This window comes from Miniopterus schreibersii, assembly GCF_964146895.1.
Source record: "Miniopterus schreibersii genome assembly, chromosome: 16".
Taxonomy (NCBI): Eukaryota; Metazoa; Chordata; class Mammalia; order Chiroptera; family Miniopteridae; genus Miniopterus; species Miniopterus schreibersii.
In genome coordinates this window covers 16506474-16520858 of record NC_138116.1, presented here as the reverse complement: position 1 = coordinate 16520858, position 14385 = coordinate 16506474, and the positions used below count along the sequence as shown (strand labels likewise).

General features: G+C 43.8%; 1 protein-coding gene across 1 annotated transcript; it reads left to right on the top strand.

Moving 5' to 3' along the window:
* Window positions 1-9155: 9155 nt before the first annotated feature.
* On the top strand, window positions 9156-11183 carry KIF2B (kinesin family member 2B; the record flags this gene model as incomplete). The annotated part of the gene is made up of 1 exon (XM_081161469.1): window positions 9156-11183. The coding sequence occupies one exon, from the start codon at window positions 9156-9158 to the stop codon at window positions 11181-11183; it is 2028 nt and encodes a 675-aa protein (XP_081017595.1).
* Window positions 11184-14385: the final 3202 nt, after the last annotated feature.

The window sequence follows — 14385 nt, the reverse complement described above, 5'->3', positions numbered from 1 at the left end:
CCTTTAATCGGCCTCGAACACCTTCCATTATTATTGTTTCTTGAAGATACGGCTTGTTGAGGTCTTACTGTGAGAGAGGCTCTAGGCTAAGAGGGTAACAAACATTATCACATGCTCTCCTTACTGCACACGACGGACCTCAGTTACCACCCTTATGTTACAATATCAAAAAGAGAGAGAGAGAGAGAGTTAGGCAATCACTTTCCCAGAGTTCACACTGGACAGCTCTGATTCTTGGAGTTTTTCCCTAATGTGCTCTCTGATATATTGCAAAGAACCCTACCGTTACTGTGCCCTTGTTCCAATTCAAATCACTTTTTATAAATGTCAATTTGTAAAGGTTTTCCTCTATGTTCCAGCTTTCTACTTAGTCAGATGTGACAGATAATATCTATGCTGTTTACTCCAAAAGTTTGCTAGTGGGTCAACAACAGTATGGTGTGTACAAGCCCCTTGTCAATTCACAGGGGTGAATCCTGAGGGCGTTATCAGCGCACATACTGAAGTGAACTCGAAACTGCAACCTGAATTAACAGAATCTCTGCATGATTAAGAATTAAGAACAGTAATGTTAAATGCCAGTTTTCTCCTAGTAATATTTTAACACCCTTCTTACAGTAAAATTAATAAAACTTGATTGTTCCCCATCAAAGCATCAAGTATATAATATAGTACTTTCAGGTTGGGGTAAATCATTATAATGCCCAAGTTTTATTGCTTTGATAAAATTTATCTATTTAATTAATGAGTCTAGTAATTATAACTCAAAATAGAACCTCATGAGATTGAGAATGCTTCCTCCCATCTTGTTTGAGATGGTTTTTATATAATGTTATGTTCTAATAAAATGGGAAACAAAGCCCACCCCATAGGACCTATTTACAAAATAGAAATATTTCAGGACAGCTTCCTGCCATGCTGTGTATTTTTAATTTTCAACTATCCTCTTTGCCAGACGGTAAATTTTCAATGAAATGAAAGGAGACTTTGCTAGAAATATTGAATGCATCATCTATTATGTTTAATAGTTTTGACCATATAGCCTGTGATTTATAGGTAAATTTTAAAAAGGCTATGAGAATAAATTGATTACAGTCACACCCACCGATACTCAATCAAATCTGGCTGAAGACTATATTTTGTATATAAGTGTTTATTCAGATTAAAAACATAATACCTTACAGATCAGTCGCTCACCTTGGAAAATTAAAATGGATGAGGGGTTCAAACCCAGCGTGAGGAGCAAGCTCTTTACCTGCATCTTGCAGGGTTTCGTCTTACCAGCCACCAATTCACTCTCCAGTAGCCTTGCAACGTGAGGACACGTCGGCTCCTACCTGCAGGTACCCACCAAGCTACGCACTTCCTTAAACAACCTCTGTCACGCGTCTCTACCATAATTCAGCAAATAATTCAGAAGTAAATCAAAATGCGCTTTTTCAAGAATCTCTTACAAATTAGAAATAATCATATTATCTTTGGAATGAGGCTGAAGTGTGTGCAAATTACAATTCGCAAATTCTTACTTAAGGGCCAGAGAAGAATTGACAAATTTGGTCCAAACTTTTTTTTTGCATATGAGAAAAATGGAATTTCAGAAAAGTATGTTTCTCATTCAAGGCCCAGGAAGAGTCAATGCCTGAGCTGACAAACCGAGGTCTCCCAGTGCAGGTCCAGGCCTCACGCTCTGTGCTAAAGCTCTGCGGCTGGGTGCTCCTCTTTTCTCGCGCAGTGACGGCCTACTCGGGGAAACAGAGGATAAATAATAAGATAAACAAATAAATGCAGTGATGACAAACGATGGTAATAATAACCAACATAGGCTAAGCCCTTACTGTGTGCCGGGCATCGTTCTGAGCACTTTTCCACTAATTCTGTACACGCTCCTCATAGCACCCTCATGAGGTGGATACTGTCGGTAACTTTTAGAGATGACAAATCTGAGACACAGAGAGGTTGAGTCACTTGTGGACGGTCACAGAACTAGGAAGCGACAGAGTCCATATGCAAACCCAAGAAGAGACAAAGGCACACAGTTGGTAAGTGCAGGGTGAGCATGAATGGGAGCCAGTGCCTGGAAAGGCAAGGCCTGCAAAGTCCTTGAGTCAGGGAAACACTGGTGCATGAAAGAACTAAGAGAAGACTGCCGTGGCTGGACTTTTCCAGTATAGTGAGAAGGGCCGAGGGATGAAACTAGATGCCAGGGAAAAGACTGGCAAAGGGCGAATTATTCAGGGCCTTGAATGCCATGAAGAAAAAGTTGAGTTTTTAAGCAATAAAGTTGAAAGCCATTGAAGATTATTTTAAAAGCAGATTTGCAAGGTGATCGGAAGTGCATTCGTAAAGTTTACTTGGGCTGGAAAATCTTCGTTTGTTGATATTTGACAATAATTTCCTTATTCACTTACTTAATCGGCAATTGCTAAGTGCTGATTTTACCACACAACCTTACCCAAAATTTGCTATGGCAGCAATATCCCTTACTTACTAAACCAAATACATAGTCACTAACAGCAACTGGTTATATCTAGCAGTTTCCCAATAATTCCTGAATCTTAGTGACTTGTACAACAGTAGATAAGAGTACTTGAAATATAAACTGATCGACCTGCTATCTCTGTTAATCGGTCATTTAAAGGGGAAAAATTTTTTTCCAGAATCAACTGGTTATTTTGGTATCATGCTCTGTTCCTTAGAATTTCAGTCTTCTTACTTTATATTTCCAGGTAAGAGTACACAAATCATCGCAAAATGGTAATTACATGTTCCCCTGACAGTCAGACACCAGGCTCCAACAATGATAAGTAGTGCTTATAATATTACCTGCAGAGAGCATCCTGAGACATAGTATAAAGCAAAGGGCCTCCGCCTTAGTATAACCTTTACCTTATGTGCTTAGCAAACGGGCAAAAGCGACCAAAAAGCATGAGAATTCTGAAAATTATATGTTTCCCTCATGCCATCCAACAGTTCAATTTAACAAACGCTATTAAATATCTACTAGGTACCAGGCGCTATCCTAAAGCACCATGAGAGATACAGAAATAAATGGTATGCCTTCATGCCTAGAAACCTCTTTAATGACATAAGGTCTTGTTATCCAACCATTTTACTTCATGCTGTTACTTTATATTGTACAAAGATGAGATTTTGCAGCAAACCTTTTGCAGAAACCTGAAAGTTGTTTTCCCAGTGAAACTGCATTGTGTCCCATGTGTTGGAGCAGGAGTACCTTCAAACATTCAGAATTCTTTAAAAAAAAAAAGGACATTTCAATAGCCACGAGAGTATCAAAGGATCAGTCATGTTTTTATTTCCAGAACCACGGATCATAAAATCTCTGAGCAGAAAGATACCTAGAGGGCATTCGGCCCACAGTAACATAAGCAGCACCCGGGGTGCTTTTTAGTAACAATTCCAGGCTTTGGCCACGAGACAGTGATTCAGCAGGTCTGGGTGGAGGCAGGCCATCCGTACCTCAGAAAGATTCCGGGTGATTCAGATGTATAGCCAGATTTGAGAACTCAAACCCAGCCCACGTCCTGGATCTATCATTGAAATATGGTTGGCGCTATACTAACAAGTTGTCATTTGTCGTTTACTCTCTGTTCTAATATACACTGGGTCAGGACTGTGAATCTCAGATAGCTATAGCTATTAATACATTATCTGTGTATCTGTAATATATACAGTTTGGGGTAAAGTAGGTTTACAGTTGATCACATGCAAAATAATACAATAATTAATAAATAATGCAAGAATAAACTCTGTTTCACATACTCACAACTGTAAACCTACTTTTGCCCCATGCTATATAATACATATATATACATATACATATATACATATGCATATATGTGTGTGTAGTTATTTATTACTATATATCTGCAAAAATGATGCAGTAAGCTCCCTGGGGGCAGAATCTCGGGCTGTTTTCTTCATTATTTCCTATCTGGCTTTTAGCTCAGACCTTGATGTTTAGGAGACAGTCATTAAGGTTTGTGGAATGCATACCTGATTGAATGATGTCCTTCATTAGTTTGGCCTGCAGTCTCTCTCCAAAACATCCATCTATTGTGTTGTTTTTATAGTTCTAGGGAACTTAGCCCTCATTCCAGACGCTGGGTATATGAGCACAAGTAGAGTATTCCTACCCCTTCCCTCCAGGCTCTTAATTGCTTGCCTAGAGAGAAAAATGCAGATACTTTTAATTTAAAAAATGCTAAGTGCAATGTCAATTAGTATGAAATAAAGGTGGGAATGGAGAGGAAGGCGACTCACCTAGCTGTGGCTTAGGGAGAGGAAGGGAAGCTGTGGATGTCAAGGAATGCTTTTCAAGAGAAATGATGCTGAGTTGAGTCTTGATGGCTTAGCACTTGATTTACTGAATGTCCACAGACCTTATATCAAATGGAACAAATTATCTTGCTCTTCCATACGGTGGCCTTTTGTAGGGTCTGTCTCTCAAAACTTCTCTAGAAAAATATCCAAGTTTCTACAATTATTTCTCACACAAGTATCATGTGTCCCTTATTGATTTTTGTTCCATCGCAAATTAATATAAATACCCTGAACTGCATAAGCTAAAGAAGACTCGAAGGCTAAGAAATACAGCGCACGACTTTCAAGTTAAAGAGCTGGAGCTGAACTACAAATGCACCTACTTTGTTCAGGAGCAACCTGATTTCTGTAATTCTAGTATGAGTTACAAGCAGATAACAGAGATATGTACACAACAGCAGAACCCAAGCCTCTCCCTTTAGCATGCTAAATAAAATTGAAAACCGAAAGATAAACCAACACAAAAGGGGTTAAAGTGAGACACTGACATTTGTTAGTTTTACCAGAACTTCAGAGACTAACTTTCACAATCCACAGATATACAGGAACCATAAATGTCCCCCAAGTAAGCAATGCTGTTTAATAAGCTGTGGAAAGATGACTCTGAGTTAATGTTGTTATCATAGAAACAACGCTCGCCTGTGAAATCAGTGAGAGGGGCCAGAGAAAGGTGGGCTTGTCTGTTCTGCTAAAGGGTAGTGCCTGGGAGAAATGGGGAAATGTCTGAAGATGGACATACTAGCTGTAAGGGTGATATACTATTCTTATTCTAAAAGTTAATTTTTCCTGTGTTCCAGAGGCATACACTTAGTAAGGGACCTCGCTACTCTTTTAAAAAAAATAACTTTTAAACTGGAAATGATGAATTCCATTTCCTCAAAAAGATTTGGGGAAATCTACCAAGCTCCCCTGAAGAACTAAGTTGGTCTCAGGTTGCATCCATGTATTGGAAAAGTCCAGACTCCCAACATCATCAAACAGACCGAGCAGCTGCTAGATGTCCGTTACACTAGAAAGGCGCATATCGGATGCAGTTCTCCTGGGAGCTTTGTATCTAAAACGAGACTAGAAATCACATTCTGCCCTGTAAAGTAAATCTGACAGGCCCCAGCAGGGGGATAGACCTGTATTTAATAAATGAAAATTACTAAGCTCATTTCCTGCGCTTACTTTCTCCCATGTGCCCCTTCCTTGTAGGGCTACACATGATACTTGTTGGGCTTTTGGAGAAAAAGGGAGATTTGAAATGCAGAAATTATATTAGTTGTTTGACAAGGCATACGTTTCTTAGTAGGTACATACAACAAACTGTGTAAATGGTAAACTCCTGAGGGTAGAATTCTTTTGGCATAGGAAATAACATATGGGAAGCATTTCGTATATTCTTATTACTTGGTTATATTCAGCCAAAAAAAAAATCTTGGTGGCGTCCATCTCAAATCGAGAGAAACTGTTCATCTACCAAATGGCCATCCAGGCCATGGCCAAGAATGGTACCATCGTTTGAATCTAGGTCTTCACACTTTAACAAATACTATATTCATCTCATGACTAAAGAGTCACAGTGTTTTCTTAAATTCCATAAAATGAGAGCGTTATGTAGATGGTGTCTGAATTCTGAATCTGTCTTGGTAGATAAAAAAAGAAATCTTTGCAAATGAAGTCCTAGATTACCAAAACTGTAAAAATACCCCGACTTTCTACAAACAGATCATTGTTATGTTAACCTATGGGATTTTTTTAAATAGTCGTCACTGAAAATGAAGCTTGTAGGTTCCCTTGATCAAACAAACCCAACAGTAACAGATACTATTTCTCAGGAAGAGATGTCTCAGTTTAACGGTATTTTAACTGATCAGTATCAACAGGGTCAGAGAAACCTTCCCAGAGGTAGTAATATTTGAGATGAGTATTAAAGAGTTCAACAAAATGAAAAGGGAGAGAGGCTATTCTACTCAGAGGGCTAAGACCGTAATTCTCAGTGTGTGGGCCAGAACCAGCAGCATCAGCATCGCCCGGGAAGTTGCCAGATAAACTAACCCTACTTCATACTTAATGAATCAGAATCTCTGGGGTGGGCCCCAGCAATCTGTGTTTTAACAAGCCCTGTAGGTGAATTTTATGCACCCTGATATTGAGAACCACTCAGCTAAAAATTAGCAATTTGAAAGAAAACGCTGTGTTTGAAGGACCTCAAGCTCTTCAGTGCAGCTCAACTTCAGACAAAGTATGGACGGTGGTAAAGACTGAGGGTGAAAACATAGGAAACAAAAATCATTGGCTTAGGTGTAAAAACATGGCTATTATAAAAAGAGCTAGAGTTTGCATAATTTTGAGAGAGACCTCGCTTTTTCAAAGGTAAAAGTTAAAAAAAAAAAAAAAAGAAAAAAGGAACGGTATTAAAAATTCTAAAGCTGCAATGCTTTTTAAAAATGTAATTTAACCTAGTGAAACATAGAGGGAATAAGAACATTTACATAACACTCTTGAAACTAAGGGGAAAACTAACTTAAAGCACAACTTTAAATATTGATAATTTGACAAATAAAAAAATAATCATAAAGAGACAGCTGGGTAAAGCCCTTTCTCCCATCCCTCCACTGGCATTCAACATGCCCCTGAAATGAGCCCTGAATACTTATCCAACTTATCCAATAGCCCCCACATCATCTTTCCAAATATCAGCTTTACTAAATTTACCAAAGAGGAAACTATTAAAAAGAAGTCAGTTCATAACAAGAATTGATTTCCACATCCCTGGGTCCTAGGGACGATGGCTGGGACTCTGTGCTCCTTTGGGGCTGTCTTTAAACTACCACCGACTCTCAGCCCAAAGACAAAGTGCTATGTGGGGGGGAAGGGGGGGAGGAAAGTTAAAATAGGTGTCACCTTTGTCTTCACGTTGGCCTATCTGGCAGTTGATGTCATTTATTTTGTTGTTATTGGCAAGCAAATCACCCTACAAAAAATCTGCAATCTTGCCAAAATATATTTTTGCCTCTGAGCATCTTAGCTGCCTTCCCATCTCCCACCTCCCAACAACTCTCCCGGCCCCCAAACAACGCATACGGGACACACACACACGCGCACACACGTGCACACACACACGTTTTAGGGTAAGGAAGGAGTATTACCATAATGTTTCCTACAAATGCCTCTCCTTTCTCTCCAGATTATAGGTAGCGAGGCCGGAAGTGCAATCACTTGAGTTTGGAAAGGTGGTTACAGAAATAATCTCAAAGATAGCGGTGACTGCCGTGCAGCGAAACTCCCTTCGTAGCTGTCGGAGCCGCTTGGAACGGATCCACCTCCTGAGCCGGCCAACCCGGGTGCTGCGCCAAAGGCTGTGCGCATCTGCCAGTTTCCCAAGAACCCGCCCCATCCAGCTCATTCGGAACGGTGCTGAGAAAGCCCAGTGGCCTTTGGGGGTGACTGCTAAACAAGTCCTGAGGGAGGCCTGCGGAGGGGAGACAGCCTGTGCCAGGGCGTTTCTCTGGAACCATCCTCAGAGGCCTGTAATCTGCAAACAGCTTCACTGCCAGGTGTTCCCTCCTAACCTCCACTGCCAGGTGTTCCCTCCTAACCTCCACTGCCAGGTGTTCCCTCCTCAGCTCCACTGCCAGGTGTTCCCCCCTCAGCTCCACTGCCAGGTGTTCCCTCCTCAGCTCCACTGCCAGGTGTTCCCTCCTCAGCTCCACTGCCAGGTGTTCCCTCCTAACCTCCACTGCCAGGTGTTCCCTCCTAACCTCCACTGCCAGGTGTTCCCTCCTCAGCTCCACTGCCAGGTGTTCCCTCCTAACCTCCACTGCCAGGTGTTCCCTCCTCAGCTCCACTGCCAGGTGTTCCCTCCTAACCTCCACTGCCAGGTGTTCCCTCCTAACCTCCACTGCCAGGTGTTCCCTCCTCAGCTCCACTGCCAGGTGTTCCCTCCTCAGCTCCACTGCCAGGTGTTCCCTCCTCAGCTCCACTGCCAGGTGTTCCCTCCTCAGCTCCAGTGCCAGGTGTTCCCTCCTAACCTCCACTGCCAGGTGTTCCCTCCTAAGCTCCACTGCCAGGTGTTCCCTCCTAAGCTCCACTGCCAGGTGTTCCCTCCTAACCTCCACTGCCAGGTGTTCCCTCCTAACCTCCACTGCCAGGTGTTCCCTCCTCAGCTCCACTGCCAGGTGTTCCCTCCTAACCTCCACTGCCAGGTGTTCCCTCCTAACCTCCACTGCCAGGTGTTCCCTCCTCAGCTCCACTGCCAGGTGTTCCCTCCTAACCTCCACTGCCAGGTGTTCCCTCCTGAGCTCCACTGCCAGGTGTTCCCTCCTCAGCTCCACTGCCAGGTGTTCCCTCCTCAGCTCCACTGCCAGGTGTTCCCTCCTACCCACGGCTGGAGGGTTTCAGGGAACGCTCAGCTGTTCTCAACTAAAGCACTTAGCCTTGAGGTCACAGGTCAAGGCTTCAGGGAGGCCTGTGTTCCTACAGCTCAGGCACAGGTGCCCGTGGAACACAGACCCTCCTCCCCCCTCCGGTCCCTGCGCCCCCAGCGGCACCAAACAAATTCTGTACCCCAGCTGCCTCTGCTCTGTCACCTAGCACCACACAGGAGATCCCCCCCCCCCATCGGCCTTCCACTTAAAGGCGCCCGGGCTCTTCTCCCCACTTCTTTGTGACGCGAGGGGCCCCCAGGTGGCGCCCTAAGGCTGGCGGGTCACAAAGGCAACCGCGGGGGCGCTCAGTGCTCCGCGCATTTCAGGCTGCTTAGGCTCGGGTCCTGCTGCTCCAACCCCAAGGACCCCCAGAAGCGAGCCCCGGCACCTCCATCATTCCCCATGGCCAGCCAGCGCTGCCTCCCCGGAGCCCGGCGCCCCTCCGCCTGGAAACCCCTGACGACGCACTTGCGAGATGTCCGCGTGGGCATCTGCGTGGCCATCCGGCGCAGCGACGGGCGGATCCACCTCGCTGAGGTCACAGAGTTCAGAAGAGAAAACACTTGGGTCACGGTAGAGTGGGTCGAAAAGGGAGTTAAAAAAGGCAAGAAGATTGACCTAGAGACTATATTCCTGCTGAATCCGGCGCTGGCCCCGGCTCCACGCGCCGCGCCGTCCAGGTCCTGGTCGTCCGGGTCCGTGTCTCTCGCGCCCTCTTCGGCCGTCGGGGACCAACGCGCGTCCACGCGGTGGATTGCAAGGATCCCCCCGAAAAACAAAACACCCTCAGGGGACAGCCTGGCCGTGAAAGTCCCCGGCAATCCTTGCCTGGTGAGATGGAAAAAATCTCCGTGCCTCCGGGAAATCGAGAAACTGCAAAAGCAGCGGGAAACCCGCAGGCGGCTGCAGCTGGACGCGCGAGCCCAGCGCACCCTGGACGCCCACGCGGGGAACACCGACCTCGAGGTCAGGCGCATGATCGAGGAGTACCGCAGGCACCTGGACGGCAGCCAGCTGTCCGGCCTGGAGCCGCGGGGGGACCATCGGATCTGCGTGTGCGTGAGGAAGCGGCCCCTCAACCAGCAAGAGGCCACCAGGAAGGACCTGGACATCATCACCATCCCCTCGGACAAGGTGGTCATGGTGCACGAATTCAAGCAGAAGGTGGACCTCACTCGTTACCTGGAGAACCAGACCTTCTGCTTCGACCGCGCTTTCGACGACAGGGCCTCCAACGAGCTCGTGTACCAGTTCAGCGCGCGGCCGCTGGTGGAGCGCATCTTCCGCAAGGGCATGGCCACCTGCTTCGCCTACGGGCAGACGGGCAGCGGGAAGACGCACACCATGGGCGGGGCCTTTTCGGGGGAGCCCCGAGATCGCTCCAAAGGCATTTACGCGCTGGTGGCGCAGGACGTCTTCCTCCTGCTCCAGACCTCAGCGTATCAGAAGCTGGACCTCCAAGTCTACGGCACCTTCTTTGAGATTTACGGGGGCAAGGTCTATGACCTGTTGAACTGGAAGAAGCAGCTGCAGGTCCTGGAGGACGGCCATCAGCGAGTGCAGGTGGTCGGGCTGCGGGAGCAGGAGGTGTGCTGCGTGGAGGACCTGCTGCGCCTGGTGGAGCGGGGCAAGAGCTGCCGCACGTCGGGGCAGACGTCGGTCAACGCGCACTCGTCCCGGAGCCACGCCGTGCTGCAGATCATCCTGAAGTCGCGAGGGAACCTGCACGGCAAGTTTTCCCTTGTTGACTTAGCGGGGAACGAGAGGGGAGCGGACACCGCCAAGGCCAACAGGAAAAGGCAGCTGGAAGGGGCGGACATCAACAAGAGCCTCCTTGCGCTCAAGGAGTGCATCCGGGCGCTGGGGCGCAACAAGCCCCACACCCCGTTCCGAGCCAGCAAGCTCACCCAGGTGCTGCGGGACTCCTTCATCGGCCACAACTCCTCCACGTGCATGATTGCCACCATCTCTCCGGGGATGTCCTCCTGCGAGAACACCCTCAACACTCTGAGATACGCAAATAGGGTGAAAGAGTTGACTCTCGATTTCAGGCCCCACCATCCTTGTCTCTCTCCATCTGGATGCCAGGTGCCAAAGACGCTGGAGAACCACATTAGAAATTCGGAAGTGTCCCTGCAGGGGGATGACTCTGTGCAAATACCACCTACCCAGAGTGAGAAGGAGGAAGAGCCTAGAGAAATGGAAACATCCTCTCCGTTACTGGAGGCCGCCCCGGCTTCCTGGGAGGAACCCGGCCAGTGGAGGCAGGAGGACATCCAGGAGACAGCTTACCGGGTAGACTATGACGTTCATTTTTGCATCGTCCAGCTATTGTCCACCTTGGAGCAGAAAATCGGTATTCTGACTGAACTGCAAAAGAAACTGAAATCATTACGAGCTGACCTCCAACAGAAGAGAAAGGTAGAGTGAAGCCAATGGCAATAGATCGGATCTGAAGTCATGGATACGGCGCTGCGGTTGCAACCTCTCTTATAAATAAAAGATTGCCTAAATTATCTAGACATAGAGATCCTTCTGACAAGCGTAGATCATCTTAAAGTGCTCATCAGAAATGTCCTCTTTCCTCTGTATTTCTGTAGTTTATTGTCATTCTGTAGGACAGTAGTTTTCAACTGGGAACCATTTTGCCTCCCAGGAATATTTGGTAATGTCTGAAAACATTTTCAGCTGCCAAAACTGGGTAGAGGGGAGTGGTGATCCCGGCATACAGTGGGTGGGCGGCCAAGGGTGCTGTTCAACATCCTACAATGTACCAGACATCCTCCAGCAACAAATAAGTATCTGGTTAAAAATATCAATAGTAGCAAAGTTAAGAAACCCTGCTGTGGAAGAGCCTCGCTGCGAGGAAACCAGATACCCCAGATTTGTGGCTAGAGGCAAATACTGCAGATTCAAGAGATGAGACTTGGAATATACCAAGGGGTACACAAGGCAGTAAATCGAATGGTAACGCTCATGGATCTTTTTCTGTTGCATTGATATGTAGATTCAAATGGTTTCTAAGCTCTAGCCATTTTGGGGGGTGGGATAGGGAGGAGTTTTTGTTCAGAGAGTGTGTGAGAGCCTAGAATTGAGAAATTGAGAGGGATTTGTATTTGTTATGTTTGCTTTGAAATGGCAAAGCACTGTGCATCCTGGGAGTGATCGTGCATGCGTGGGTGTGTGTGTGCTGCATAAGCATTGGCTTTGTTGACTGTGGTCTCTGTAAGCTTTTTCTTTGCTACTCTCTTTACCAAATTTTGCGTTTATAAGAGTCACATAAAAAGCCTTCACCCATCAAATTAAGACAGGGAAAAGGTCAGCAAAGCCACAATAGAAGAGTCTGACCTGAAGGGAAACACATCCTACAAAGGCCTCACAGGGAATGTGAGAAATACCAATGCGTGAGATCAATTCAATAAGGGGAGCACTTTCCTGATTCAGAGATCACAGAGTCTATCCTTTCGCAAACAAAAAACATTAACCTGATATGTAAATATAAATACGATAACCTAATATACATCTGCCTTCAGCAAACATTTTTATTTATAAAATACCTTAATAAAATAATTTAGGATGTTTTGGTTCCAAGCCTAGCAGTTCACCATATATTGGGGCCCCTTTACTGTTTACTACTCCTCACCTCATGAGATGTTTTTAATCTAAGTTATTTTTTATGCAATTAAAAGTATGGGGTTAAGAATCTTACCTGGGTTCCAGTCCCAATTCTGTTATATAAATATCTGTAATTTTAGGCATGTAGCTTAGCCCCACTGAGTTATTTCTTTCTATATGAATCATAATAATTATAGCATCTCCTTCAAAAGATTGGAAGGTGTTTTTATTTTCTCTCTCCTTCCCTCCCATCTGTTATGCCAATGGCTGGTGATTATTATTGTTTTTGTCATTGTCCTGTTTTCTATCACCACCCCTAGCCCCCAGCTCTAGGCAATCACTAATCCACTTTCTGTCGCTATAGCTCTCTGTAATTTTGACCCTTTATATCCTGGCTGCCTCTTTGTTCTTTGCTACCTTCCTAAACAGAAGTATTTTGGTACTTTATCCAACTTTATTGTGCCCTTAGTATGAAAGCTTGTTACCCTATTTGATAATAATACATCCATTGACATAAATAATGTAAATAATGATTTATGCATTTTATACACGACTTTGGAGACAAATACATGTTAACAAAATTTCTTATAAGTTCTAATCAATCTCAACCAAATTAAGAAGATTTTTGTTCTATGTTGAAATTTAGCAAGTAAGAGAGAACAGCATACCAACATAAGTAACTAATGGTACACACTGTTGGAAAGTGGATCCAGAGACTCCAGGACAGTGCTGAATGCATTGTTTGTTGCTTGGAGATAGACATATATGTATATTAGTTATTTAATGGATTTTTATTTAGTTTTTGCTTATCTGTTGCAGGTTTAGAAATTGAGGGAAGTTTCAAAAATTAAAGGAAAGTCCTGAGAGCAATTTAACTCCCAAATTTTTTCAACTCTTCCTTTGGAAGGGCTGTGTAGACAAATCTGTTTATGTTTGTGTGTGTGTGTATACACGCACAATTTTACGTACATAGTTATATATTTTTCTTATGGATTTTGACATCCACATCTGCATAACACAATTTAAAACCTCTCATTTAGTAAAAAAAAAAACAAACAAAAAAAACTGCTGGCTTGCTAACTAGTTTAAGTATAATTGCTTCTGTCAAGTTGTCACTCTTCCTTTACAAATATACATGAATATTTCCATTGGTGTTCATTTTTTCTGAGAATACACATGGTACTTGACACGATCTCAAAACACATAGCATTAAATTTAATATGAACATTAGAAAATAAGATATTATGTAAATGGAACTCTCAGAAAATAAATTAATTGGGATCTACTAAAAGAGAATTGTTGACAGTTCACACAGATGCCCTGAAGTTTAATAGGGAAATTTAAAGTAAATTAATGCTTTAACAAGATTGTTCAGAAAATGTCAGAGCTTCTAAAGTGAGAAAAAAATACTTTCAGTACCTTGGAAACATTCACTTGTACACAAAAAGTTGACATACAAATTATATGCTATGCTTTTCTGTTAATTAAAGTAGCTTTTCTCCATTTCTGTAGTGGACAAACTCATTTTGAATTGTTGCATGAACCTGCAATTAATAAAACTGCTTTTGAAATACTGAACTTAAGGTTTCATGATCTTAAATTCTCCTTCCCACAATTACTCTATGATACTAAGGTTTTACACTATTATTCTATTACTTTCTTCAATAAAGTTATCTTCAACAATCTACATAATAAAAAAGTATGAGAGTCCTAGATAAATATTTATGTGCTGGTTAAATAAATGAATTATTTTTCCTTGCAATTTAATTACTGATTAAAAATATCACTCTACTAGAAACACAGTTTCTAGCATGTACCTCTTAAGAAAAATGTCCAAATTGCCTGCTATTAAAAGTATAGAATATTATCTTCAAAGCAAACCTGTCATTTATGAAGAATTTGTACAACTCCTTTTATTCTTCAAAAGATCAACTACTGATAGGAAACCTTAAACATCATTTTTTTGCAATGTGATTTTTTTCTACTCAAGGCATTTCCTCTCTAATCTTAAAAAAAA